General features: G+C 42.8%; 1 protein-coding gene across 2 annotated transcripts in view; it reads right to left on the minus strand.

The window, feature by feature from the left end:
- The window catches only part of LRP5 (LDL receptor related protein 5), a 260875-nt gene that overhangs the window by 171212 nt on the left and 63811 nt on the right, over positions 1-25852 (minus strand). For both annotated transcript variants that reach the window (XM_038407882.2, XM_038407880.2), the window contains exon 3: positions 9717-9914. In XM_038407882.2, the coding sequence (XP_038263810.1) occupies positions 9717-9914 (198 nt within the window). The remainder of the gene's footprint in view (positions 1-9716; positions 9915-25852) is intronic.

Below are 25852 nucleotides of genomic sequence, written 5' to 3' on the forward strand. Positions count from 1 at the left end.
TTTAGAAAAAGGATGCACTGAGACCCATGTAGCAGCTCTGCATACCTCAGACTCGGGAATGTTTTTGAGGAAAGCTCTGGAAGTTGCCTGTGATTTGGTACAGTGTGCTACTATCCTTTGGGGGAGGGAGAACACTGGCTGCATTGTAACAAGTAACGATCTACCCAGAGGTCCAGGTCCAAAGTCTCTGTGTAGAGACTGCGGATGCATTGGATCTTTCTGAGATCGAGACAAGCAGTCTAGGTGATTTCCGAAATTGCTTGGTCCTATCTAGATAAAAGGCCAATGCCTGTCTCACATGTAAAGTATGAAAAGAGGTCTCCCATTGCAACTAATGTGGTTTAAGGAAAAAATCTGGTACAAGAATGGCCTAGTTAAGATGAAAATCCAAACAGCCCTTTGAGAAAGAATTTAGGGTGTGGCCATAAAGAGCACCTTGTCCTTGAAAATACCATAAATGGGGGGAGTTCCCATCTAGGCCCCCGTCTCCCCAACCCTGGTGGCCAACGTGGTAGCTACTAGAAAGGCAGTCTTCATAGATAAGTGAAGCAAGAAGCAAATTGACATAGATACCTCAAGAGATCTCCATTTTAACCTAAGTATCAAGTTGAGATCCCAAGAAGGAGCAGGATCCTTAACCTGGGGGGCAAAGGGTCCCTAAACCCTTAAGTCTTGAGGACTTGAGGAGCAAATATGGAAAACCTTTCTAGTGGGGGATGAAATGCTGAAATTACAGCCAGATGAACCTTAATAGAGCTATTTTTTTCACATCCAGTAGGCAATACAAGATGGCTGGGAGTGAAGAAGATACAGGCACAGGACAGCGATACCAGTAGTTGAACCTTTTCCATTTCTGAAGGTAAGTAATTTGAGTTGATTCCCTTCTATTGTTTCGTAATACCTGTTGTACTCCTGTTGACCAGGTGGATTCTAATCCTGTGAACCATCTAGGAGCCATGCTTGGAGGTGGGGGACCCCTAAGGATGAGGTGAGCCACGAACTTGAGACTTTATGAATTTGTTCAGTCTTCTCAGATCTAAGATCGGTCTCCATTCTCCATCCCTCTTTAGCATGAGAAAATACTTCGAGTAAAACCCTTTCCCCCTGTGATGAGAGAGAGAACATTTTTTGACTCAGTATTGCCTGATGAGAGGGGGCCCCTGAAATAAAGTGGGTGGTATAGCCCAGTGTTATAAGCTCCAGGACCCAACTGTCCATTGTAATATGCCATTAAGACTGTTTGAAATGGGAAAGGTGGTCTCCAAAAGACAGAATATGGGTGAATGGTTGCAGCTTGCAAAATTAGAGGTGAGGGAGGAACTGAATCCTTGACAAGCCCGTCAAAATTATTGTTTCAATTATGACTGGGTACTCTCAGAAGGAGGGTGAGGAGCTCTCTTCCTCTGAAACCTGTCTCTCTTTCTAGTGGGTTCGGTGGTTTCGTGAAATCCAGAGAACTGGGCAGGGTGCAATCTATGGGCAGTATGAGATCTGCTAAATCTCCTCTTGTTCATAGAGGTGTATATAGTGTGACAGGGTCAGGGCAGATGGCTACAGGAGAGTAATAGAAGGCAGATATATTAGCCCCAGGCTACTTAGGTCCCTTTTCCCTGGGTAAGGTAACAGGGAAGGTTCCAGAACAATCAGGAACCTTCCGGAGACAATTAAGACAGACAGGCTGATTAGAACACCTGCAGCCAATCAAGAAGCTGCTAGAATCAATTAAGGCAGGCTAATCTTGGCACCTGGGTTTAAAAAGGAGCTCACTTCAATTTGTGGTGCGCATGTAAGAAGCTGGGAGTGAGAATGCATACTGTTGGAGGACTGAGGAGTACACGCATCATCAGACACCAGGAGGAAGGTCCTATGGTGAAGATAAAGAAGGTGTTGGGAGGAGGCCATGGGGAAGTAGCCCAGGGAGTTGTAGCTGTCACACAGTTGTTCCAGGAGGCACTCTAGACAGCTGCATTCCACAGGGCCCTGGGCTGGAACCCAGAGTAGAGGGCGGGCCCGGGTTCCCCCCAAACCTCCCAACTCCTTGTCAGACACAGGAGGAGTTGACCTGAACTGTGGGTTCACGAAAATAGCCAAACTGAGGGCTTCCGTGAAGCTCCAAGGTGAGCAAATCTGCCAATAAGCGCAAGACCCACCAAGGTAGAGGAGGAACTTTGTCACAATAGCCAGAGACATCCCGATGGCCTGGAACTCCTTCAGTATTGGAGAGACTCATCTGCAGTCCCAGAGAAGAGCTTCCAACCACCATGTAACAGAAGGTCCTCAACAATATTCTGAACCTCTCTTGGAAACCATGACATCCTGCACATAACAACGGCACTGGAGATAGGTCTGGTGGTGGTGTCCACAGCATTCTGGCTAATAACTGACCCTCCATGATGATGACCTGAAAGTGTTTTCTATGCTCCTGTGGAAGGGCTGCAAACTTACTGTAATTTGTGAAGTCATACTTGGCCATGATCACCTGATGGTTTGAGATCTGAAACTGGAGAGCTATGGATGAGTAAGCTTTTTGTCCAAAAAGATATAGCCTCTTCTGATCCTTATCATAAGGGGAAGACCTAGAGTAATGCTGTTTACCCCTCTCATTTACAGCATCACTACCAGGGTATGAGATTGGTTGGGAGGACAAAAATTCTGAGTCCCTGAGAGAAACACAATATTTTTTTATCCACCTGCTTGCAAGTTGGCAGGACGGTGACAGGAGTTTGCCGTATAATCTTTGCAGCATTTAGGAGAGCTTCATTAATGGGTAGCTCAAGCCAGGTGGGTAGTGCTGACTGCAGAATGTCTAGAAGCTTGTGTTGTGAGTCTTTAGCCTCCCCAAGGGGTATCCAAGAGTGTCAGCCATGCTCTTCACAAGGTCCTGGAATTGGCGAAAATCATCGGCCATTGATGGTGGTGGAGGCATGACTGCCTCATCCAGAGACGAGGATGAAATAGAAGTTTTGAGGGGTGGCTTCCTTATCCACCTTCGGCCCCAGCTATTCAAAGGTCTTTTCATGTTGGGAGTTTGGTAGAAGAGATGGTGTAACTATAGCCTCTTGGCACAATGGAGCTGTAGGTTTGGCAAATGGCTGCCAATACACTGCCCAAGGATCCCAGTATGGCCACTGGGGGGTCCATATGGGAGAGGGAGCGGCAGCCAGGATCCCACCACATCTCTCTCAGACAAGGATCCTTGTCAAAATATGGGTTCTTATGCTAATGTGTAGGGTAACCCAATACTGATAAAGAGAAGACTGACTGAATGTCTCCTTCATCCTCCTCAATGTCCTCCAATGGGGAGGCCCCAGGAGAGAAAGGTGGAGAATCTTGCAGTACCAGGGAGCAATGGCAATCCAGCCGCTGGATCTCAGCACCAAGAGTCATTCAGTACCCAGAAGCAGTGGGGACTCCAGTTCATCTAAAACTGACTGGTCACTGGAAAAGCAAAATTCTTGTGGTACCAGGTGTGTCAGTACAGATGCAGCAATTGAGGTGGACAGTACCATTGATCTGGAGCGGGTAGACACCAGGACCAAAGGTGTCTTGGTGCTTCGATTGTGCCAGTACCGACAATGCTGAGTGAGAAGGCACCGATGGAAAGTCTAATATAGATGGTGCCAATCTAATGGAGTGTATATCTGGGCCTCCCTATTCTTCATAGATGGTAGCAGGGGCCTGCTGGAGGCTTGCTTTCCCGAAGCGCTCTGGGATCTCCCAGCCCTGCCACTACTGGAAGAAGGGTCCTTTGCTTCATGGTACTGAATTGAGAGGTCAAGGCCTCTGACACCGGAGATGTGGCAGGAGATAGGGACCTTTTGGGAGCTAGCTCTTTGTGGTGGGAGACCAAGCTCCTCCTCTTTGGAGCTTTCCCTGAGTCCTCCGAAGTCTTCTCCCTCTTAGGAGGGTCCAAGCCAAAGGGGCACTGGATCTGTCTGGAGGCTGATGTACACTAGGGAGATCTCCTGATCTGACTCGGACACAGGTTGAAGAGAGCACTCCCTCAACAGAAGCCTCAAATTTAGTTTCCCAATTCTTCCATGCTCCAGATTTGAGAGCTACACAAAAGTTACCCTTTGGGGCAATATGGGACTCTCCCAAGCAATGGATACCCTTAGAGTGGCTGTTGTTGACTGGGATAGCCTCCCAACAAGAGAGGCAGCATTTGAAATCTGGTGAGCCCAGCCTGCCCAGACAAATTCCTGTGAAAAAAGGAGAGGGGGAAAAAAACAAACCTCTCACTATTATCTAACTAATTCTGCACTAACAAAAACTAATGCTAACTAGAAACACCAAACTAACTAAAAACAACTGTAGAACATGCCATGACACGCACTACAGCTCCTTCTCAGGTCATGGCGGTAGAGAAGGGATGGAGGGTGATTTGTCCGAGTAGCTCTGTGTACTCTTGGTGTTTAGCACAAGGTTTTATAGAGCATACATGCAGGCTGGACAGAGGCTGCTAATGGAAAATCTCCAATCAGGAGCTTAAGAGGCGCATGGGTACCTGACGTGAAGAAGGATGGACTGGAAACCACATAACTGAGAAGTTTGGAGCTGCTTCCAAACTTGGCGTTTCCGGCCAGCTCTAACTCACAAACTTAAGTTCTGATCCTGTAACACACTCTCTGCAGAGAAACCCCCTGTTCATGTGTGCAGCCCCATTCACTTTCACAGGGCTATTGCTCTGAGTCAAGCAATCAACTGCATATAGTTCATTGTAGGATCTGAACCCTATTCTCATTCTGCAGTGCTTTCCCTCAGGTTACATGTCTCTCGTTGAATTGATCTCACATTCCTTCCAGTTTTCCTTAACCTCTAGATAAATATTATAGCCCCAATCATCATGACAGATGAATCCTATTTTAATTAAACATTTTTTTTGGAGGTATGCCACTGATTTGGAATGAGCAGAACTGCAAACCACAAAATGTAATTTTACAACACATCTTTTGTAATCAAAAGTTTATGCACACAGTAACAACTTGGTGAATTTCAAAGCTCAGCAGTTTTTGGTGCAGGGACATTTTCTTAGTAAGTAGAAAGCAAGTATGACAAATTTCCAGCTTATTAAAAAAAACTAAGTCTTAATTGCTTACTTCTAGTGTTGTGAAAAAATCACTCTTCAAACTACAAAAACAATCCAGATCAAAGTAACATTGGCTAATATATACATTCAGAATCTTCAAGATAGAACTTTGAAAGTTCACAGAAGTGAGACATTCCCCAAGGAAGGGAAAAACAGAAGAAAATATTTCTTGTAATGAAAGGCTTGTCTTCACTTAAAGCGCTGCAGCTGCTCTGCTGTAGCGTTTAGTGAAGACGCTACCTATGCCAACAGGAGAGCTTCTCCCATGGCTGTAGGCACTCCACTCCCCTGAGCAGCGGTAGCTATGTCAATGGGAGAAGCTCTCCCATTGACCTAGAGCTGTCTACACCAGGGGTTAGGTCAGTATAACTTTTTCGACACACCCCTGAACGACATAGTTATACCAATGTAAGTTTGTGATGTAGACAACTGCTAATAGTCAGACCTTTATTTGTACCATTTGTGTGCAGGAAGTAGGGGAGAGAAGAGAGGTTAACACTGATGGAAGACTATCCTGTTTTAGTGTCATAAACATAAGCTAAATTTTCATAACTCTTTTGAAAAATTACATACCAGTTTTTACATACACCTATTTGTATATGCAAAGCTCATTTTATGCACATACATTAGGTAAGTATTTGCACATGCATATGCAATGGTCACTGTATGCAAAACTTTTATGTGCAGTTTTGGAGGTAGGGTTAAGGCTGCTTTGAAAATCTGACTCTGTAAACAATCAACAAGTGATTACTCATAGTAAGAAATCACTAAAAGAATAAAGAAAAATCTAACCTTTGGTATTCTTACCTTCGCTTTCCACCCTTTGCAGTAATGCCTTTCCTAATAAGGATGACGTCTGAACTTGTGTAACTTTCTAGTTCTGGAGCATTTGTATTGAACTATGCACTGTCTCTACTTTTTATTATTTCCATCCCTTATACAACAGGTTCCCCTCCCCCCTGGATTATGTGCCTTGAACAACTGAGTTTGTATGACTTACTTTCAAACTGAAGCCTGCTAACATACAGACAGATCACTCCAGTAATTTTAAATCCATTACACAGAATGGAAATTACTGGTTTATTTCAATTGTGAAGTGATGGGGCCTTGGGGGGAGGGAAGGGATTTGTAGTACTGAAGGATTTATTTCTTGACAAATTTCAGGTGAAATTTATTTTGTTTTGTTAAAAATAAAGAATATTCAGGAATAAAGCAGCCCAATGCTATTTCAATGTCTCTTCTACAATTATTTTCAAGTTAGAACTGCAATATAAATCTAACTTGTCACCAGATGCCAAAAGTTTTTGATTTTCTAAATAAATTTATCAGTGGGGAAAAATTAAACAAAAATCCCATAAATATGCACTATAAAGATCAAGAGCAACACTCATGGAATTTGATAAAAAAAAAAATATACCACAGGCCTAACATTCTAGGAAGGAGAATTTATCATACAAATGGCAGTAATATAAATTATTGATAGCAGACTGAAATTCTGACACTAACTTTACTATACAGTGGACTAGTGCCTTTATTCAGCTGCATGGACTCAAGGATTTTCCAGAAATGTGCGTTACATTGGGCTACCCTGACACCTGGTGCATATTCATGCTCTCCAAGACCAGCTACTAAAGTGTGCAATACAAGCATATTGTTGAGCTAAATGGATTTCACATCCATAGCGGGGCACAAATTAATTCAATATCTGTATTAAAATGCCATCTCATTTATGGTACAATATAACTGGAAAAAGAAACCATGTGCTAAGCTGTCACAAGACAATTTGGACAGAGTTCCTTTGAAATGGAAGGCCTTATTTGGATTTGAGCATTCAGGATACTCGCTGCCTTTCTCCTCCATAATATAAGCGAATTAAACACTACTTACTAATTATTGTCTGAACATCCTTACACATGAATAAATTGGAGTGAAATCAATGGGAGTTGTGTGCACAAGGGAACCACAGCATCATATTTAAAACTGAGAAATAACCAAAATACCCTCTTTTAAAAAACAAACCATTTCAGATACATTAAATTGTGCAGAAATGTCAGTTCATAGTGAGATAGCACACGCCCTAAAAACTCTGAATCAGCTACAAGTCTTTGAGATATTATCCCATATCTGAAAAGTTTCCCTCCCTCATCACTACCTCTGTGGCTCCCTCTGTGTTACTAACTTTGTGATTATTACTATTAGTAGCAGCACACAGCTCTTTTAAAGCCCTTTGCATCAGTAAATCTCCAAGCGTTTTAACAAAGATGGTCATTATCACTACCCCTATTTCACAGATGGGAAAAATGAGACACGGTATACCTTTCTTTACAGCACTCTGGAATACAGTTCACATGAAAGACTACTACATTTTATTTTATATTATACTGGTATAAAAAGAGGTGCATAATACAAAATCTATCTGAATGTTTAACAGGTTGGATAACTGGCTTCATAAGAGGGAATTTTTGGTTATCTGAAACACATGAATCATGTACATTATACAGATGTACCTATAATTTCTATTTTGCCCTCATGTTTTTTCTCCCATTGGGATAGCAGTTATCATCAACTTGAGCCTCTTTCTGCTATGTTTTGACATTAGACCAGTGGCCCAATGAACACACAGCCGCAGCCCAAGTGACATCCTCAGGGTCATAAAGGGTGTGTGTGTGTGGAACCACTGCATTAGAGTTTACATCTCCAGGATACTTTCCTTTAGAGCAGGCATCTCAAACACACAGCGGCCCGTGGGGTTATTTTCTGCGGCCCGCCAGCTCCCCGCAGCCCCCCCGTCCCCCCAGCATTTACCTAGAGCGACTCTGGCCCGGTGCGCACCGGGGGCGGAGCTCGCTCCGAGAAGCGGCCAGGACCTGGGGGAGGGAGGGCACAGGGGTCTGTGTGTTGCCCTGGCTGCACCTCCAGATACCTCCCCCAGAGCTCCCATTGGCCGCGGTTCCCCATTCCTGACCAATGGGAGCTTCTGAGGAAGTACCTGGAGGAGCAGCCAGGGCAACACACAGACCCCTGTGACCCCCCGCCCCTTCCCAGAGTGGCGTGGGGGCAGAGCAGGCAGGCAGGGAGCCTCACGGAAGGGGTGGAGTGGGGGCAGGGCCAGGGCAGCGGGGTGGTCAGTGATGCGGCCCTCGGGCCAACGTACTCGTCCTCATGTAGCCCTCGTGGTCATTTGAGTTTGAGACCCCTGCTTTAGAGCGATGGCCACAATGTCAACATCGCAAGTGGGGTTTCAGGACAGAGAGAAGATTCAAGCCGGACGATGGAATTCTGAATGCTTATGGTCCCTTCATTTTAAACAAAAGCTGTGCATGTGTTTAAGATTCAGTAGGAGGTGCACACACACAGCTTCGTATACATGCAGACAGTGCATTAGGTGGTGTTGGCATTTAGGTTCTGCGGGAAAGATTTTCAAAGGTACAAAGGGGAGTCGAGTGACCTATTCCCCTTTTTGCCTTTAAAAATAATTCTCCCTTTATTGTAGTAATATTAAATAATTTAAAAATTAAAAAGGCCAAACAAATTAAGTTCACAGGAAGATTTACTTCTGTCATGCTCTGCTCACCAGAAGGAAATCTGACTGTTTAATAAAGCACTTCTTGGATACTAAAGTTTGAGGTCTAAATAATGAGATAAGGTACTTTTAAATTAAGGTAGTGTGTTTTGGATTATTTCAATCACACCAGATGGCCTTTTGTTAATCTGGCAGATGTACATGTAGCTACACCTTAAAGCCACTGGGAGACAAACTGGTGCAGAATGCAATGAGTTGCTTATTGAGTGGGGCATTTGCTGGAAGCCTATGACACCAGTGGACCAGGATCTGCATTTGGTCTCTGGGTGGATTTGAAAGTGTTGGTTACAATCTATAAAGCCCTAACAAGCCCAGGACCAGCCTCCCTGAGGGATTATCTCACTCCCCATGGCAGACAGCCACAGTTGTGGTCAGCAGGGAAGCTCTAGTAGGATCCCCTTTGTAATAAAACAGATGGGGTGACTGGCAGGGCATTCTTTACGAGGGCTCAGAGCTTCTGGAACCTGCTCTCAAAACTTAGTCCAAAACTGCACAAACTTGATGACTGGGCATGCTGCAAAAGACACTCGTTCAACAGGGTGTTTGGAGAAGGCTGAGGGATGTTCCCAGTAATGCTGAAGGGGTGGAAAGGATTTCTGTAGGTGGCTAGCTGGCTGAGTTCCTGTTAAAATAATTACTTTAACACTGCTGGAACTTTACTATATCATTAATGATGTGGTAGGGCACTCGAGCCTTGGATAGGCATCTGTAATCATTTAAAATATATAATGTGCCTAGAGCAGAAAAATTATACTGTGGGGAAGGCTGTAACTGGCCTAAAGTAGAATGCTGATGTAAATATTCCAATTATTCTTTAACAAAAATAGAACCAGTCTTATGAATGCCAGGTATCCATACATATTCACATGCAGGCTAATGATAAGGTTAGCAAGATTGATAAGGTAGATATACACATTTATAAATGACTAGTGAAAAAAGCAATAGCATAAAATAAATGCTAGTTATGAAAACGCAAATGTGCACACATACACGCAAGTGCACACACCCTTCTCACAAACTGATACAGACTAATGGGAAACGTACCTAAAGGAACCATCCAGATTTGCTCTATGAATGAAACTCAGCTTTGCATCAGCCCAGTACAGCTTCTGCTCATCAAGATCTATTGTGAGTCCATTAGGCCAATAAATGTCTGAATCAACAATTATTTTTCGAGTGCTGCTATCCATTCCTGCCCGTTCTATTCTGGGTGTTTCTCCCCAGTCGGTCCAATACATGTACCTAAAAAAAAAAAAGTGTGTGTTAAGAAGTTAAAATGCTCACTCATTGAAAGTAGCAATCACGTCTTTTTCTGAAGTTTAAAGTATTATTTTTAATATTACTGTACAGTGGCATAATTACAAAAATACCCCAAAGCTTTTACTAAACACACACACACACACACACACACACACACACACACACACACACAAACTTAAACCAAAATTCCAGTGGTTCCAACAAGTTCCTGCAATAGGACAATGTATTTCATAAACTTTCCACATTGTAAGAGAGATGAATGGTAATCTCTCAATCTTAGAGTAGAGTTGGAACGTCAAAAGCATGTACAACTGTGTGCCTCATTCGCAGGCTCAACTACTACAACTGCATGTACTAATCACATTTACACATGCAAGCGACCAATTGTGCATCCAGCTGGCCAATTAGCTCATATAATTATAGTAACTGTGTTCAAATTTTTGCAAGTCTGTAGACCACAAGGAAAGAATGAAGGTAAATGGCAGTGTTCCTTTAAATAAATAAACTGAATGTTTCTGTATACTAGCTACATTTCATTTTAAAATTTTGGTTTATAACAATCAGTTTTTTGTTTTTTTTTCAGACCCAGGCTTGAGTTCAGGATTCTTGTTTTCCTCAGTTAGCAACTTATGATTTTGCTATCACCTAAAGCAATATGAAGGAAAGAAAGCAAACCCTTGCTCTGTGTTATCAGCATCAGCCAGGTCACCCAAACAGCACAGAACCTGGAATACAGACATCACCAGGTGAAAGCCCTCTTAGTTCACCTCATATTTATATTTAACTTTTAATTCTATGTGCATAACTCAAAGAATATATGAGAAGCAAGAAACATTTCCCTTCCCTCACAGCTAAGATGTGACCTTAAACCATCAGAGTTATACTCAAAACAATGAGGAGTCTGGTGGCACCTTAAAAACTAACAGATTTATTTGGGCATAAGCTTTTGTGGGTAAAAAACCCACTTCTTCAGATGCCTGAAGAAGTGGGTTTTTTACCCACGAAAGCTTATGCCCAAATAATTCTGTTAGTTTTTAAGGTGCCACCAGACTCCTTGTTTTTACGGATACAGATTAACAAACAAGGCTACCCCTTTGATACAAAGTTATACTGATAGTACCAGCCATGCCTTCCCTCACCCACAAATGTGGCCACATTCATTCTGGTGTAAGAGTGCTTTTAAAAAAAAACCAAACAACAACAACAACAAACAATCTTATATCATTTTAAGAAGGGATTCAAGCTAACCCAAAAATGCCATTCTATATACTGGAATAAAGGTATCCACAATGGGGAAGAGAGGGTTATACCAGTATAACTGGTAAAACTCTCAGGTAGACAGGGCCTTCATCTGAGTTCACCATCTGCAAAATGGGACTAATCATACTCCCTTCTCTCCTACCCCTTGTCTGGCTTCTTTATTCAGACTGCAAGCTCCTTGGGGGAAGGACTGTCCCAAAGTAGGTGTATTTAAAACACCTAGCATAATTGGCCCCTATATTTTGGGAAGGGCCTCTAAATACTGAACAACAAATGATGTTTCAGTTTACAATTTAAAACACCTAGCATAATTGGCCCCTAAATTTTGGGAAGGGCCTCTAAATACTGAACAACAACAAATGTTTCAGTTTACAACTAGTTAAATAAACATCTAATCTAATGTAGTATCCAGGGAGTTGAACTGTTTTCCAACTATAGGTATAGAAAATTATAACAATATTTGATTCAATGTAATAAATTCAATGTAATAAAACAAAAACAAAAAACCATTGAAGCTAGCTTCTGTATCACAGGGGACACAACAAACCACTGGAGAAAGAAACATGGGGTATAAATTTGATTTATAAAGCACCTTTGGTGAAGTGTGCCCAAGGCATTTAAATAGCAATCATAAAGTGTGCCAAATTAGAAATAAATTCAAGCATGAACTTAATATGCTGCGTATAATTTGAAGTTACAACAGGATAGATACACTTTGAAACACAATGCTGGTTTCAAAAGCAGCACAGTCATTGGAGCATCAATCTATTTATGATTTGTAGCAAATGCCATTTGTTCAAATAAGTAATAAAAAATTGTCTATTAAGAATCACATTTTCAAAGATTCAAGATAATAAAGTGAAGTCTCAGAAACCTAAGTCTTAGGAGGCAACACAGAAAACCACGTTTTCAAGTAGGTGCCATTTTCTTACCATTTCATTGATGTTTAAACAAGTTTACTATTCACAATCCTGTCCAGAGGACTTAACTGTTGAGCAGCGCTTATCTTAGAACAAAGAGAAAAGAGATCACGGGAGGGTAAGTGGGGGAGGCAGACTGGCCTTCCCTTGGTTTTGTTTTCCCAAGTGCACATATTCAGACAACTCATGTCTTTCTGTGTTAGTCTCCTGGTCAGAAATAATCAATTATATTTGCAGCTGAAACATGTCATGAAGAAAGGCTTGAATGCAGGGGGGAAAAATAGGAAGTTTCAAAATTCCCAAAGTTAAAGAGTAAAATTAGGGCTGTCAATTAATCTCAGTTAACTCAGGCGATTAACTCAAAAAAATTAATCATTAATTGCAGTTTTAATTGTGCTGTTAAACAACAGAATACCAATTGAAATGTATTAAATATTTTTGGATGTTTTTCTACAATTTTCAAATGTATTGATTTCAATCACGACACAAAATACAAAGTGCTCACTTTATATTATTTTTATTACAAATATTTGCACTGTAAAAATGATAAACAAAAGAAACAGTATTTTTCAGTTCACCTCATACAAGTACTGTAGTGCAATCTCTTTATCATGAAAATGCAACTTACAAATTTAGATTACTTTGTTACATAACTGCACTCAAAAACAAAACAATGTACAATTTTAACGCCTACAAGTCCACTCAGTCCTACTTCTTGTTCAGACAATCGTGAAGACAAATAAGTTTGTTTACATTTATGGGAGATAACACTGCCCACTTCTTATTTACAATGTTACCCGTAAGTGAGAACAGGCGTTCGCATGGCACTTTTGTAGCCAGCATTGCAAGGTATTTACATGCTAGATATGCTAAACATTCGTAGGCCCCTTTATGTTTCAGCTGCCATTCCAGAGGACATGCCTCCATGCTGATGACACTCGTTGAAAAAATAATGTGTTGGTTAAATTTCTGACTGAACGCCTTGGGGCAGAAATGTACGTCTCCTGCTTGGTTTTACCTACATTCTGCCATATATTTCATGTTATAGCAGTCTCGGATGATGACTCAGCACATGTTCATTTTAAGAACACTTTCACTGCAGATTTGACAAAATGCAAAGAAGGTACCAATGTGAGATTTCTAAAGATAGCTATAGCGACGAGGTGTGGAGCATGCTTTCAGAAGTCTTAAAAAAGCAACATTCCTATGCAGAAACTACAGAACCCGAACCACTAAAAAAGAAAATCAACCTTCTGCTGGTGGCATTTGACTCAGATGATGAAAACGAACATGCATTGGTCCACACTGCTTTGGACCATTATCAAGCAGAACCTGTCATCAGCCTGGACGCATGTCCTCTGGAATGGTGGATGAAGCATGAAGAGACATATGAATCTTTAGCCAATCTGGCATGTAAATATTTTACGATGCAACGGTGCCATGTGAATGCCCGATCTCACTTTCAGGTGACATTCTGAACAAGAAGCAGGCAGCATTATCTCCTTCAAATGTAAACAAACTTGTTTGTCTGAGTGATTGGATGAACAAGAAATAGGACTGAGTGGACTTGTAGGCTCTAAAGTTTTACATTGTTTTGTTTTTGAATGCAGTTTTTTTTGTACATAGTTCTACCTTTGGAAGTTAAATTTTCATGATAAAGAGATTGCACTACAGTACTTGTATTGGGTGAATTGAAAAATACTATTTCTTTTGTTTTTTACAGTGCAAATATTTGTAATAAAAAGTAATTACAAAGTGAGCACTGTACACTTAGTTTTCTGTATTGTAACTGAAATCAATACATTTGAAAATGTAGTTAACATCCAAAAATATTTAAATAAATGGTATTCTATTATTGTTTACCAGTGCGATTAATCACGATTAATTTTTTAATCTTTTGACAGCCCTAATAAAAATTATTTCTTCTATAGCATGCCACACCAGATTGGACCAATCATCCATCTAGTCTAGTATCTTGTCACCAGCACTGGTCCTTAACAGATGCTTCAGAAGAAGGTGCAAGAAATCCCATGCTGCCAATCATGGAACAATATGGCTGTGTAGGGACATTTTCTTTCTAACAAGGGTCAGTTAGTGATTGGCTTATGCCATAAAATATGCAAGTTTATATCCCTGACATTTTTACCTAATGTGACCTGTGGAAACTGTTATTCCCTTGTCCAAAAAAGATCCACTTATTTTCCTCTGGCCTTGGAGAGATACTGGGACTGAGGCAGAAGCCAATGTATTGGAGTGTTCATATTTGATTACATTACTTGACAGAAGAAATGAACAGACTGCATTGCACTGTTGTATGTGTCAGTTTAAACAATTCTAGGTTGTGGTACTGTAGCTGTATTAGTCCCAGGATATTAGAGAGACCAAGGGAATGAGAGAATATCTTTCATTGGACCAACTTCTGTTGGTGAGAGAGAAGCTCTCAAATTCTGTGTAAGATGGAGAGCTTATCTCTCTCACCAATAGAAGTTGGCCCCATAAAAGATATTACCCTCACCCACCTCATTTTAAATAATTTGCACAGTGGCGAGAGCCCATAAACGGATACTTTTATTTATCCTAATGAAATGAAAAAGAACTATCAATGTCAAATCCTTTTCTGAATCCCACTAGACCACTGGCATCAAAAACTTTTGACAGCGAGTTCCACAAGTTAATTATGGAGTGGGGGGGGGGAGAGAGAAAGTTTTCCTTGGATTGGTTTCATTTGGTTCCTTTTAATTTCATTGGATGCTTCTGCAATCTAGAATTTTGAGAAAGAATAAACTCCGATGTTCCATAAAGTACTTCCCAAATACACCTCCTATTTTGTCCCTTATTATGTGTTCTCTGAATTACATAGTCTTAATCTTTCCCTCTCTCCTCATTTCCAATTTTTTCCCTTGCTTGTAATCAAGTTCATACAAAATATGTAAACAGAAAGAATATGTCTGACACTTAGAAAAATGCTTTTGGAATCCTCAGAGACGACATTGAAGTGCAAAGTATTCTTTATATGGCCTGATTCAAACTCCCCTGAAAACAATGGTAAACTTGACATGAATTTTTTTTTTTTTTTACACCCCTAAGCAACACTGATAGGACAACCTAAGATTTAGGTGTAGACTAGGCCTACATTAGACTTAACATGTGCCAGCTGACATCTTCCAATCCTAGCCTAGATAAGGCCACTGTGACTAGGGCACTGCTGCTCTGAATTCAGATATTTTGAGTGAGGCACTAGTCCTTGATGCCAAAATGTCCTGGCCTTCTGTAGATTTATACTAGTTTAATTGTACGGTAATTTTTTTTTTTTTTTTTTTTTTTAAAAAGGAACCACCAATCCAGTGACAATTTTACAGAAGAGTCGAGAATCTCTTACCATGCCCAGTTGGAAACCTGCAAATTAAAAATGACTTTGCACTATATTAAATAGTTATAGCAGCCCCTCACTCATCATGAACATATTTAGATTTATAAACACAAAGCAAAAAGGAGCTCTAAGTGTCCATGACAAATTATTTAAAAGTAAACCCAAATATAAAACCAGCAGCAAACCTCCTGCATGTACAGCAGGACTAATTAAACCTTACAGAAGAAAGAAACAAAGAAGGAAAAATATTCCATCTTCCCTAAAAATACCCCTTCAGCATCATTTTCCGATGAAGCTGGGAAGCAAGTTCCAAAGCCCAGGGAGCCCTAAAGAAGCAAATCCTGCCAGCAGCTGCCTTTTTCTTTTATATCAAAAGAGTTCCAGCTTGGGAGACTCTGATGACCCCAGCTGTGGCCATATAGCATGAGCTGATACACGGTTCCACAAGAGGACAAGTCTCAAGCCATGCAGAGCTTTACAGGACTAAACCAGTAAGTTACACAATACAACTGGAAACCCACACACTGCATGAAATTTGCTTGATTTGCCTGCACACTAACTAGACCTCCCATATATAGCAGATTACCAGGGACCATATTCATCCTCAGCCATTTATGTGTGCACGACTCCTGTAGAATCAAGAGGAGTTGCACACACGCAGACTTCAATGGGACCTACACGCGACATACCCAACAATACAATATGGTCCAAGGGTAATAGAAACCTGCAAGGAATATCTAGCAATTCCCAGGGGCATTTGTCAAAACAAATATCACTAGATCAACAGGCAGTGAAATGGTAACGTTATCAACATTTCTGCAATGGGTCATTTTTCTCCTATACTTGATCCCTTGTGTTTTTTAACCTGTAGTACAAAGGTGCCATGTAATACCAACTTCTATTTTACAATCCAGTTACTATTATTCTGCATATCTGCATTAGGCATGAGTATCATAATTTTAAAGAGTATGTGACTGGAAAGACCACAATAGTGGTTTTAAAAATGTTTCCTATTTTATATAGAATTATACAGCCCCATTACCACAGTATCTGTGACCACCTGGGCATTTGATGCATTTATTCTCATCACCCGTCAGGTAGGGAAGTGCCATTATTCCTATTATACAGATGAGGAACTGAAGCACAGTCATGCTAAGGTAACTGCCCAAGATCACATATGAAGTCCTGTGGAGCTGGGAATTGAACCTATGTCTCCTTAGTCCCTGTTACTAATCATTGACTCATCTTTCCTCCCAGCGTAACATCTTGGCTGTTCTGATTTGTACTGGTCAATAATCAAAAGCACTACACAGAGATCTATATCATGCACTAACTAATAAAATGTCACATTTAAAATCTTTGTTTACGTAAGAATACTAAGATCACAAAGTATGGACTTTTTTACCCTCCTTTTGTCTTACAGAAAGTTGTAACATCAGTTCAAGTCAAATTAAGTACAAATCTGATCCTGGCTGAGATATTGTATGCCAAGGTGCAACCCAAAACAGAAATTATCTGGGAGAGTTAATAAACCCCAGGAAAAAAAACAAGTTTATTATGGAAACACTGACATAAGCTTAGCTAAAGCGCAGTAGCAAACTCTGCTGGAACAATACCATTAGAACAGGAGTTTACCAGAAGAGTCTGGACATTAAAATAGGTCAGTGTAGGTCTGTGAAACAAGCTCAGAAATCCTCAGGCATTCTAGGAGACTGACATGCTCACAAATCTAGTTAAGCAGTGTGGAAAGAAGCCAGCTGAGAGGGTCTTTACTGCTTTTACTGTAACTAACCAAACAACTGTGCCAAGGGAAGGGGAGGGGGGGAAAGACAAGGAGTTGGAAATTCATCTAGAAGCCTGAAATTCACAACCAGGAGAATGGAAGAAAAAATGTTAAGCAACACCACTGCTTAGCATGAACGCCTGGTAATTAACAAATCAGCATAGTCATAAAGCATGCCTTTTTAGTGTGAGGAGACATGAATGTGTTACTGGAACATGAACATGTTGCATGTAATGAAAATATTAAAAAAAAACTTTTCCTGATGTGATCACAGTTGGCAAGATTGAGGCTTCAGGTCCACCCTCAAACTAACCTATGGATCTGCTAAATAAAAGAACATTGGAGGCTTCTACTGAAGACTGTTTTGTGTCAGTGAAACAGCTGTGGCACAGTACCTGAGAAATCTCAAGAGCAGAATTCAGTAAAGAAAAATCCACATTGATAAAGCGATACTAAATTTTCGTAATTTATGTAATGTTCAAATACAGTTTTTACATTAAGCACTTTGTTTTTTCAAAGCACTGTATGCAACATTTATCAGTCTTTATAGGAACATAAGTAAACAATACCTTCATTTTTAGGGACGGGTAAACTGTGGCAGAAAGCAGCAGTGAAGTGCCTAATATGACAGCAGTGTTGCCTAGTGGATCAGGCACTGAATGGGACACAGGAGACCTCGGTCCTATCCATAGCCTTGCCACTGGCCTGCGGGGTGAACTTGGCCAAGTCACTTCTACCCTATATGCCTCAGTTTCCCCATCTGTTAAATGGGGATAATGATACCTCAGAAAAGCACTCTGAAGTCTACTGATGAAGAGAGGCAGGTATTATCATCATCATCAGAAACCGGAAGAGCTAGGATTAGAACTCAGCTCTTCAAATCTCATTCTCTACCATAGGTATAAATCTTATAAGTGACTGGCCAACATCCTTCCTGACTATGAGCCATTAAAACAATTAATCACAACAGGGCGTGCAACTGCCCAGTAAGTAATCGACAAACTTACCTGATAACAGGTATTTAAACCAATTTAAGAACATCCACTTAAGAAGGCTGCAATGATTATTGGTGCAACATGTGTACACACAAGACCTAAATGAAGTAGCCAGATTTTGTCAACTGCTCAACACCCAGCATCTCCCACTACTCACAATGGAAGCTTAGCACATGAAAAAATCTGGCCATTTTATTTCTGTGCTTATATGAAAGCTGTGCTCTTTTGAAAATGTGGCCCTACTTCTGGGTGCTGAGCACTTAAAGATCTGAACCAAGGTGTCATTTACGATTTTTTACAAAAAATTCACTGGATATAATAGGCTTCCAGGAACATTATTCGCTGGAACATATTATGGGTGTTAATTTTACAGAGTATCCAACCCTGAAGGATATACACAACCTGCATGACTTATTTAAACTAACAAAGCACCAGAGTGCTTCCATAAAAGTTACAAGTTACAGCCATGGGTAAAGATGCTTCAGACAATCATCCAAAGCTGACAATGTTTTAAAACAAAGTGTCCCATAATTCTCAAAAAGAAAAGGTGTACTTGTGGCACCTTAGAGACTAACAAATTTATTTGAGCATAAGCTTTCGTGAGCTACAGCTCACTTCATCGGATGCATTTGGTGGAAAATACAGTGGGGAGATTTATATACAGAGAACATGAAACAATGGGTTTTATCATATACACTGTAAGGAGAGTGATCACTTAAGATGAGCCATCACCAGCAGCGGGGGGGAGGAGGGGGAAGGAGGAAAACCTTTCATGATGACAAGCAAGGTAGGTTATTTCCAGCAGTTAACAAGAACATCTGAGAAACAGTGGGGTGGGGTGGGGGGGACCCTTAACAAACCACAGTGACACATTTGATTTTATGCACCCAGCTCTGCTTCCATGTGGATAGCAGCTGGAAGATAAGAGCATGGTAACATTTGCCAGGCTCTGCAGAAATGATTAACATTCAGGTTACAAATAACTTTTATTTCTTTATGAACCATTCAGACAGTTGCAGAGGTAATAAAAATGAGGCACTTTTAGGCAGCAGCACACATTGGTCCACAGCCAGCACAGCGATCCTCCAGCGATCAATACTGACCGTAAATGTTTCACCAAATGAGCAGGGAACAAACAAGCTAAAGTGAATGATCCTAAACTTATTTTACTTCTCCTTTAAGGATACAAGTGCTTCTCATCACCTCCTCCTCTTTGGGTTTTGCCCCCCCCCCCCAGTTTGAGGTGTTTCTTCATTATGCTTTTCAAATTACATTAAAACAAAAATAGAATACTGACAGCACTGACTAATGCTAGCCCTAAATTGAATCATATTTTGTTAGACTAAACATATGCTAGGGAACAACCAAATTAAAACCCACAGGAGCTTTATCAGTGAGAAAAGGTACGTCTCTTTTTGAGCGCAAACACACTTCTGAACTATCCAGTCAAACTTTTGTAACCAAAAGCTTACTAGACTCAACGGAGCTAATAAAACCTACCCTTAACTGGCTGGTCCAGCAGTGAATTAAGCACAGTAGCTCAAAACTGTATTACCAAAGCCCCCATTCAGGAGGATAATTAATCATATGTGTAGTCCCGTTGAAGACAATGAGTAATTAGGCTGTGGGATGTGCTGAAGTATCATGCTAAATCTGGGCCTCAATGGAGTTTAATGTGTCTGAAGAACATGATTGATAGATGCCTGGAAAAATGGCCAAATTGCACTCCCAGGGCCTCTATTTTGCCTGCTTAGCTCATTTAAAAATTCCAGGTGCAGGAGCAAAACAGGATGGAAACTATACTTCCTTTAGCATAAACCTGCAGGTCAATTCTTATTTCCTGATATTTCATCTCTCCTGTCATCAGGAAGCTGGAAGAGTTGTGCCATCTCCCCAAATGAAGCACTGTGTCACTAATTTGAGAGTCCTGTCCTGTCTGCCCGCCCCCTCCCCCACAGGGCCAGACTTTCAGCTGTTGTAAATCAGCATAGCTCTATTGACTTCAATGAAGCAATTCTGATTTACACAAGCTGAGGATCTGTCCTGGGACCTGTCAGTTACATTCCAGGGATGCTGAGTTTAATACATATTTAAACCTTCTGTTTTTTGCCCACTACCAGTCCATGTGAGTAAAGAAAAACCTCAAAAAATAAAACAACCAACCATCACCACAATAAGAAGAAATCTTAACATCTTGAGCACTGAATGATGCAGGGTCCTGCATAAAAAATAGGATATGATCATCTAGTACACTGGTTTTAAAACTTTTTTTTCTGGGGACCCAGTTGAAGAAAATTGTTGATGCCCACAACACAACGGAGCTGGGGATGAGGGGTCTGGGGTGTGCAAGGGGCTCAGGGCTGGGGCAGAGGGTTGCGGCTGCAGGGTGGGGCCGGGAATGAGGGGTTCAGGGTGTGGAGGGGGGGTCAGGGCTCTGGGTGCAGGGTCTGGGGTGGGATGCAGGAAGGGCTCCAGGTGTGGGAGGGGGGCAGGGCTCTGGGCTGGGGTTGCAGGCTCTGGGGTAGGGCCAGGGATGAGGGGTTTGGGGTACAGGAAGGGGTTCCAGGTTGGGGGGCTCAGGGCTGGGGCAGGGGATTGGGGCACAGGGTTGGAGAGCGGACTTATCTTCGGCAGCTCCCAGTCAGCGGCACAGCCAGGGTGCAGAGACAGGCTTCCCGCCTGTCCTGGCACCGCGGATCATGCTGCGCCCCAGAAGCGGCCAGCAGCAGATCTGGCTTCTAGGCGGAGGCTCACAAGTGGTTCTATGTGGCTCTCGTCCACAGGCACAGTTCCGCCCCACTCTCAGCTCCCATTGGCCCATTCCTGGCCAATGGAAGAGTGGAGCTGGTGCTCAGGGTGGGGGCAGCATGCAGAGGCTTATGGCCCCCCTGCCTAGAAACCGGACCTGCTGCTGGCCACTTCTGGGGTGCAATGCTGTGTCAGAACAGGTAGGCACTAGCCTGCCTTAGCTGGGCAGCACCGCTGACAGGACTTTCAATGTGCTGACCAGAGCCGCTAAGGTCCCTGGGTGTTAAGCAAGGCGACCCTAGTGCCTTACATGCTGCTCTGAACTCTGAAAAACACTGCTCTAGTAGAATAGCGTGTACGTACCCCCAAGAAGGTGGAAACAATGTTGCTCAGGCTACCTCATTTTTACCATTTCCTCACTTTCAAGCACTTCACTTTGCAACCTTGATGTTCACTTAACATAGTTCTTTTTGTATGGAATTTCCTGTTCTAGACCGAGAACATGGAGCTCTCCATCAGAAGAAATAAGAACCACCATTGATCTTGCCACATTCAATGCCAATTGTAAAATGGACCTCTCTGTGCTCAGAATAGTACCCTCATTCTCAGGTTCATTCCTTTAAAACACACACAAACACACTCAGCCTAAGCCTGCTTGTTAGTGACTGAGATAAAAGAGAAAACATTAATTTATTAAATAATGGGAAGCGCACAAACACTACAGTGAGAGGGATCATTATAAGTAGGGCCCTACCAAATTCACAGCTGTGAAAAACGCGTCATGGACTGTGAAATCTGCTCTTGACCATGAAGTCTGCTTTCGACAGTGAAATCTGGCTACTGCAGGGGGGATCGCAGGATAGCCACCTTCACTTCTGCACTGTCTTCAGAGCTGGGCGGCTGAAGAGTGTAGAGTGGCAGCTGCTGGCCGGGTGCCCAGCTCTGAAGGCAGCACCACCACCAGCTGCAGCATAGAATGAGGATGGCATGGTAAGAGGGGGTCATCACTTTTTGTAGGGGGCAGGGCTGGCCTTGTGGGTGGGTAACGTAGGCACCTGACCAGGGTGCTGTGATCAGGGGGTGTGTGTGGTCACAGCCAGCCCAAAGTCCCTTTAGCCCCCAAATTCTGGGCCCAGAGTAGGGAGGGGCAGGGCTGGGAGTGCCACGGGCAGGTGCTCCTACCTTGCGCTGGGCTCCAGCTACTAGTCCAGGATGGACTGGGGAAGGATGGGACTTCCTTTTCCCCTGCATGGGCAGCTCCCGGGGCAAGGTCAGACCCTCTTCCAGAAACCTCCCCTGGTGGAAGGAAGCACCATGGCTGCTATCTGGGAGTCCAGCTCTAAAGGCAGTGCTGCTGCCAGCAACAATGCAGAAGTAAGGGTGGCAATACCTCATCCCCCTACCATGCCCCCTACCTCATTCAATACAATACCTCATTCCCCCCTTGCGACCACCCCACACAACTCCCTGTTGAGCTAGGATCCCCATGGTTACAACACTGTGAAATGTCAGATTTAAGTATCTGAAACCATGAAATTTCAGATTTTTGAAATCCTATGATTGTAAAATTTACCAAAATGGACGGTGAATTTGGTAGTGCCCTAATAATAAGTACCTGGATACACGGGTCACATTCTTGCATATACACTTTAATCTATTGCATGGATAAGGGCAGGACTCCCTATGAATTTTCCAAAGACTGCATAGGAATGCACACAATCAAAAACTTGGACAGCCTCTTACCAAAGCTCATTACAAGACACTGTGTGAATGCAAAACTTAAAAAAAACCTTTATGAAACTTTCAAAAATCACAGTCTTTTTTAGCCAGATCACAAAAAAGTCACAGATGTGGCCTCTTCCTGCCAAGTTCTAAGTGTCTGCTTCAAACCTTTATGGCACTGGAAGAAATTTTCAAAGCCACCTGAAGGGTTTAGGCACACAACTCCCAGTAACTTTAGCTTTTAAATCCTTTTGGTTTGTTAGAAAATCCAACCCTTACAACTGTTTATATTTAAAACAAAAAAAGATTACCCACACTGTTTATTATGGTTAAGGCTAAGATTATGTCATGGAGGTCGCGGAATTCATGGAATCTGTGACTTCCAGTGACCTCCATGACACTGGGGGCCCCCACAGCTAATCAACTGCTGCCGGCATCGGGGGACCCAGCAGCAGCCAAGCCTCCGCGGGTGGTGGGGGACCCTCTCGCAGCTTCCCTGCAGCTGTGGGTGGCAGGACCCCCACAACTGACTGGCCATCGCCACTAGCAGTGACCTTTGAGCTGCCCAGCCACGAGCAGCTGTCTTCCCCCCCAGCCCCGCAGCTCCCAGCCAGCAGTGGCAGAGGCACCCGGAACTCCTCAGTGGCCGCGGGTACCTCCCCACAGTTCCCCAGCCACAGCCGCTGGTGGGGCACCCCGGCAGCTGCTCAGCAGCCCCCACACCCAGCTGCCAGTGGCAGAGGGAGCCCAAAGCTGCTCAGCAGGGCCCCCACCCCCGCACAGCTCCTCAGCCTCCACCGGTAGGACCCCCCACACAGTTCCCCTGCCGTTGCAGGGGGGGGGGAAAGGGGTGGCACAGCTTCCAGCCCCACAGGGCATCAGGGGGACCCTTCCCAGCCACTGGGCAATGGGGTCCCTGCAGCTCCCAGTCACTGCTGTGGGGAGTCGGGGGGCAGGGTGCTGGACCTCCTCCCTTCCCATTTTATCAGGGATGTTTTTAGTAGAAGTCAGGGACAGGTCACGGCTTCCGTGATTTTTTGTTTATTGCCTATGACCTGTCCGTGACTTTTACTAAAATATCCATGACAAAATCGTAGCCTTAATTATGGTAAAGTGTGACACCCACCACAAAACACACACCCCACCTTTCTCAAAAATGGCTGACCTGTTTCTCCTTAATCTTTAACGGAAAACCAAAACAATCGCTCCTGGGCTAAGAAGAAATCAGCCAAAAAAAGAAGTTATAAATAGTTGAAAAGACCACTAAGAATGGGCTTCATAGTTTGAGTGTTCCTGTAAAATGAGCTTCACGGTCAATGCTCAGCAGAGAAGATACCATGAATGACGTGCTACTGAGTATTTTCCCTTGAGATTTCTGAGATGTGATAAAGAATAATTATATTTAGAGAGAGTTGTTTTTTTCCCCCCCAATTTGCAGACATTAACCAAGTCTCTCAACAACCTTCTGAGGTACAGAAATATCACTCCCATTTCATACATGTGAAAATTGGGGAAGAAAAGACTGGAAATTTATCTAAGGCAACACAGTGAATCAGTGTTAGAAATGGAATTACAATTCAGGAGGCTCCTAGCTCCCAGTCCAGCACTCAAACCACTAGACCACACCCTTTTTATTTACAAAGAGCAATACAAGAGAATAAAGATTTAGGGGAAAGAGACATAGCTCTTGGCTGAGCAAATCACTCTGGGCAGTAGGTCTTGGATTCAGCATCCACCATGAATACCATATGTGCATATGACTGTGAGAAAGAACTGAACAGAACTGTTGCTATGAAATAAAATCTGATCTATTTTTGATTTATTTTCCATCCACACGTGGTATTCTTATTAAACTACTGTCAGCACTTTCCCCCCTTGTGTACAATCTGATTTTTTTTTAATTTTTTCTGAGAAGCCTTTTGCAGAAAACAGGTATCTTGTCAGTCACTAAACAAACCAATTCTAAAAGTCGCAGGTTGGAGCAGGGCTTTGGAGATGTGCTCCGGCTCCGCTCCACCTCCAGGCAAAAACCTGCAGCTCCACTGCTCCAGAGCTGCTCTGCGCTCCAGCTCCGGGCTCCGCTCCAAAGCCCTGGATTGGGAGTCATCTTGTGCAGAAGGAATTCATGTATTATCTTTAGAGATGAAACACCAAAGTCCCCATACCTTCAACATGAACCCTGCTGCACAGCTTTACTCATCTTTATATTGAAGACAATTTGTACTATTGGGAAGGTAAGTAGGTGAGATGTGTCTGCAATTTGTGGGATTCTTCCACTTCCCTCCCGTGCAATATACACACGGAGGGCACAATAATTACCAGGGCCCTGATCCTGCAAACACTTATGCACACAATAGTGAGTGCAAAAACATTTGGCCTAGAGACTAGGTCACTAGGAAGTAATGGAATCATAAGGAAGAAAATGTCTCAGCAATGAGCAGAAGATCATACATTGTCTGGGCACCAGTGACAAATCTGATAACTGCACAACACCTTTATTATTGTTTATAGAATATTAGCACCTCAAGGCCCCATCAAGATTGGGACCCGTATTGTGCTAGAGGTTGTATATACACACATAAAAGAGAGTCACTGTTCCAAAGAGTTTACAATCTGAATAGATAAGAAAGGATAAAAAGGAGCTGCAGGGCCTGAGCAGGTCAGTTCCTATCTGGGACTAGAGGAGCAAGGAAAGGGTACTGCTTGCTGCTCACAGGAGCTTGAGGGAGACTCAGAAGACAGGTTCAGGTGGCATTTGGCATTCAGCGAGGATGAAGAGGATCTGAGAACTTCAGCCCTGAAATAAGGGGTGAAGAGAAAGAGGATATATGGGAAAAGGCCCAGGGAATAGCAGCAGGAAGCAGTACACATGGCTACTGTTTATAGTGTCCCTGGGTTGTGACCCCAAGTAGTGGGAAAGTGACCTATGCCCCAAGAAGGGGACAAGGCTACTTTAGAAGCCCAAGTGAAGAAAAAAAGGATTTACAGGACCCAGAGACGCGGATGAAGACCCTGGTGAGGGAAGGTAGCTTGTCGGATTTTTGCTACCCCTGAAAGGGGCTCACTTTTGACTGTGTGACTTGGCTGGAGGGCTGAGCCACAGAAGACCTGCCTAGTTAGGT

This window comes from Dermochelys coriacea, chromosome 6 (assembly GCF_009764565.3).
Source record: "Dermochelys coriacea isolate rDerCor1 chromosome 6, rDerCor1.pri.v4, whole genome shotgun sequence".
Taxonomy (NCBI): Eukaryota; Metazoa; Chordata; order Testudines; family Dermochelyidae; genus Dermochelys; species Dermochelys coriacea.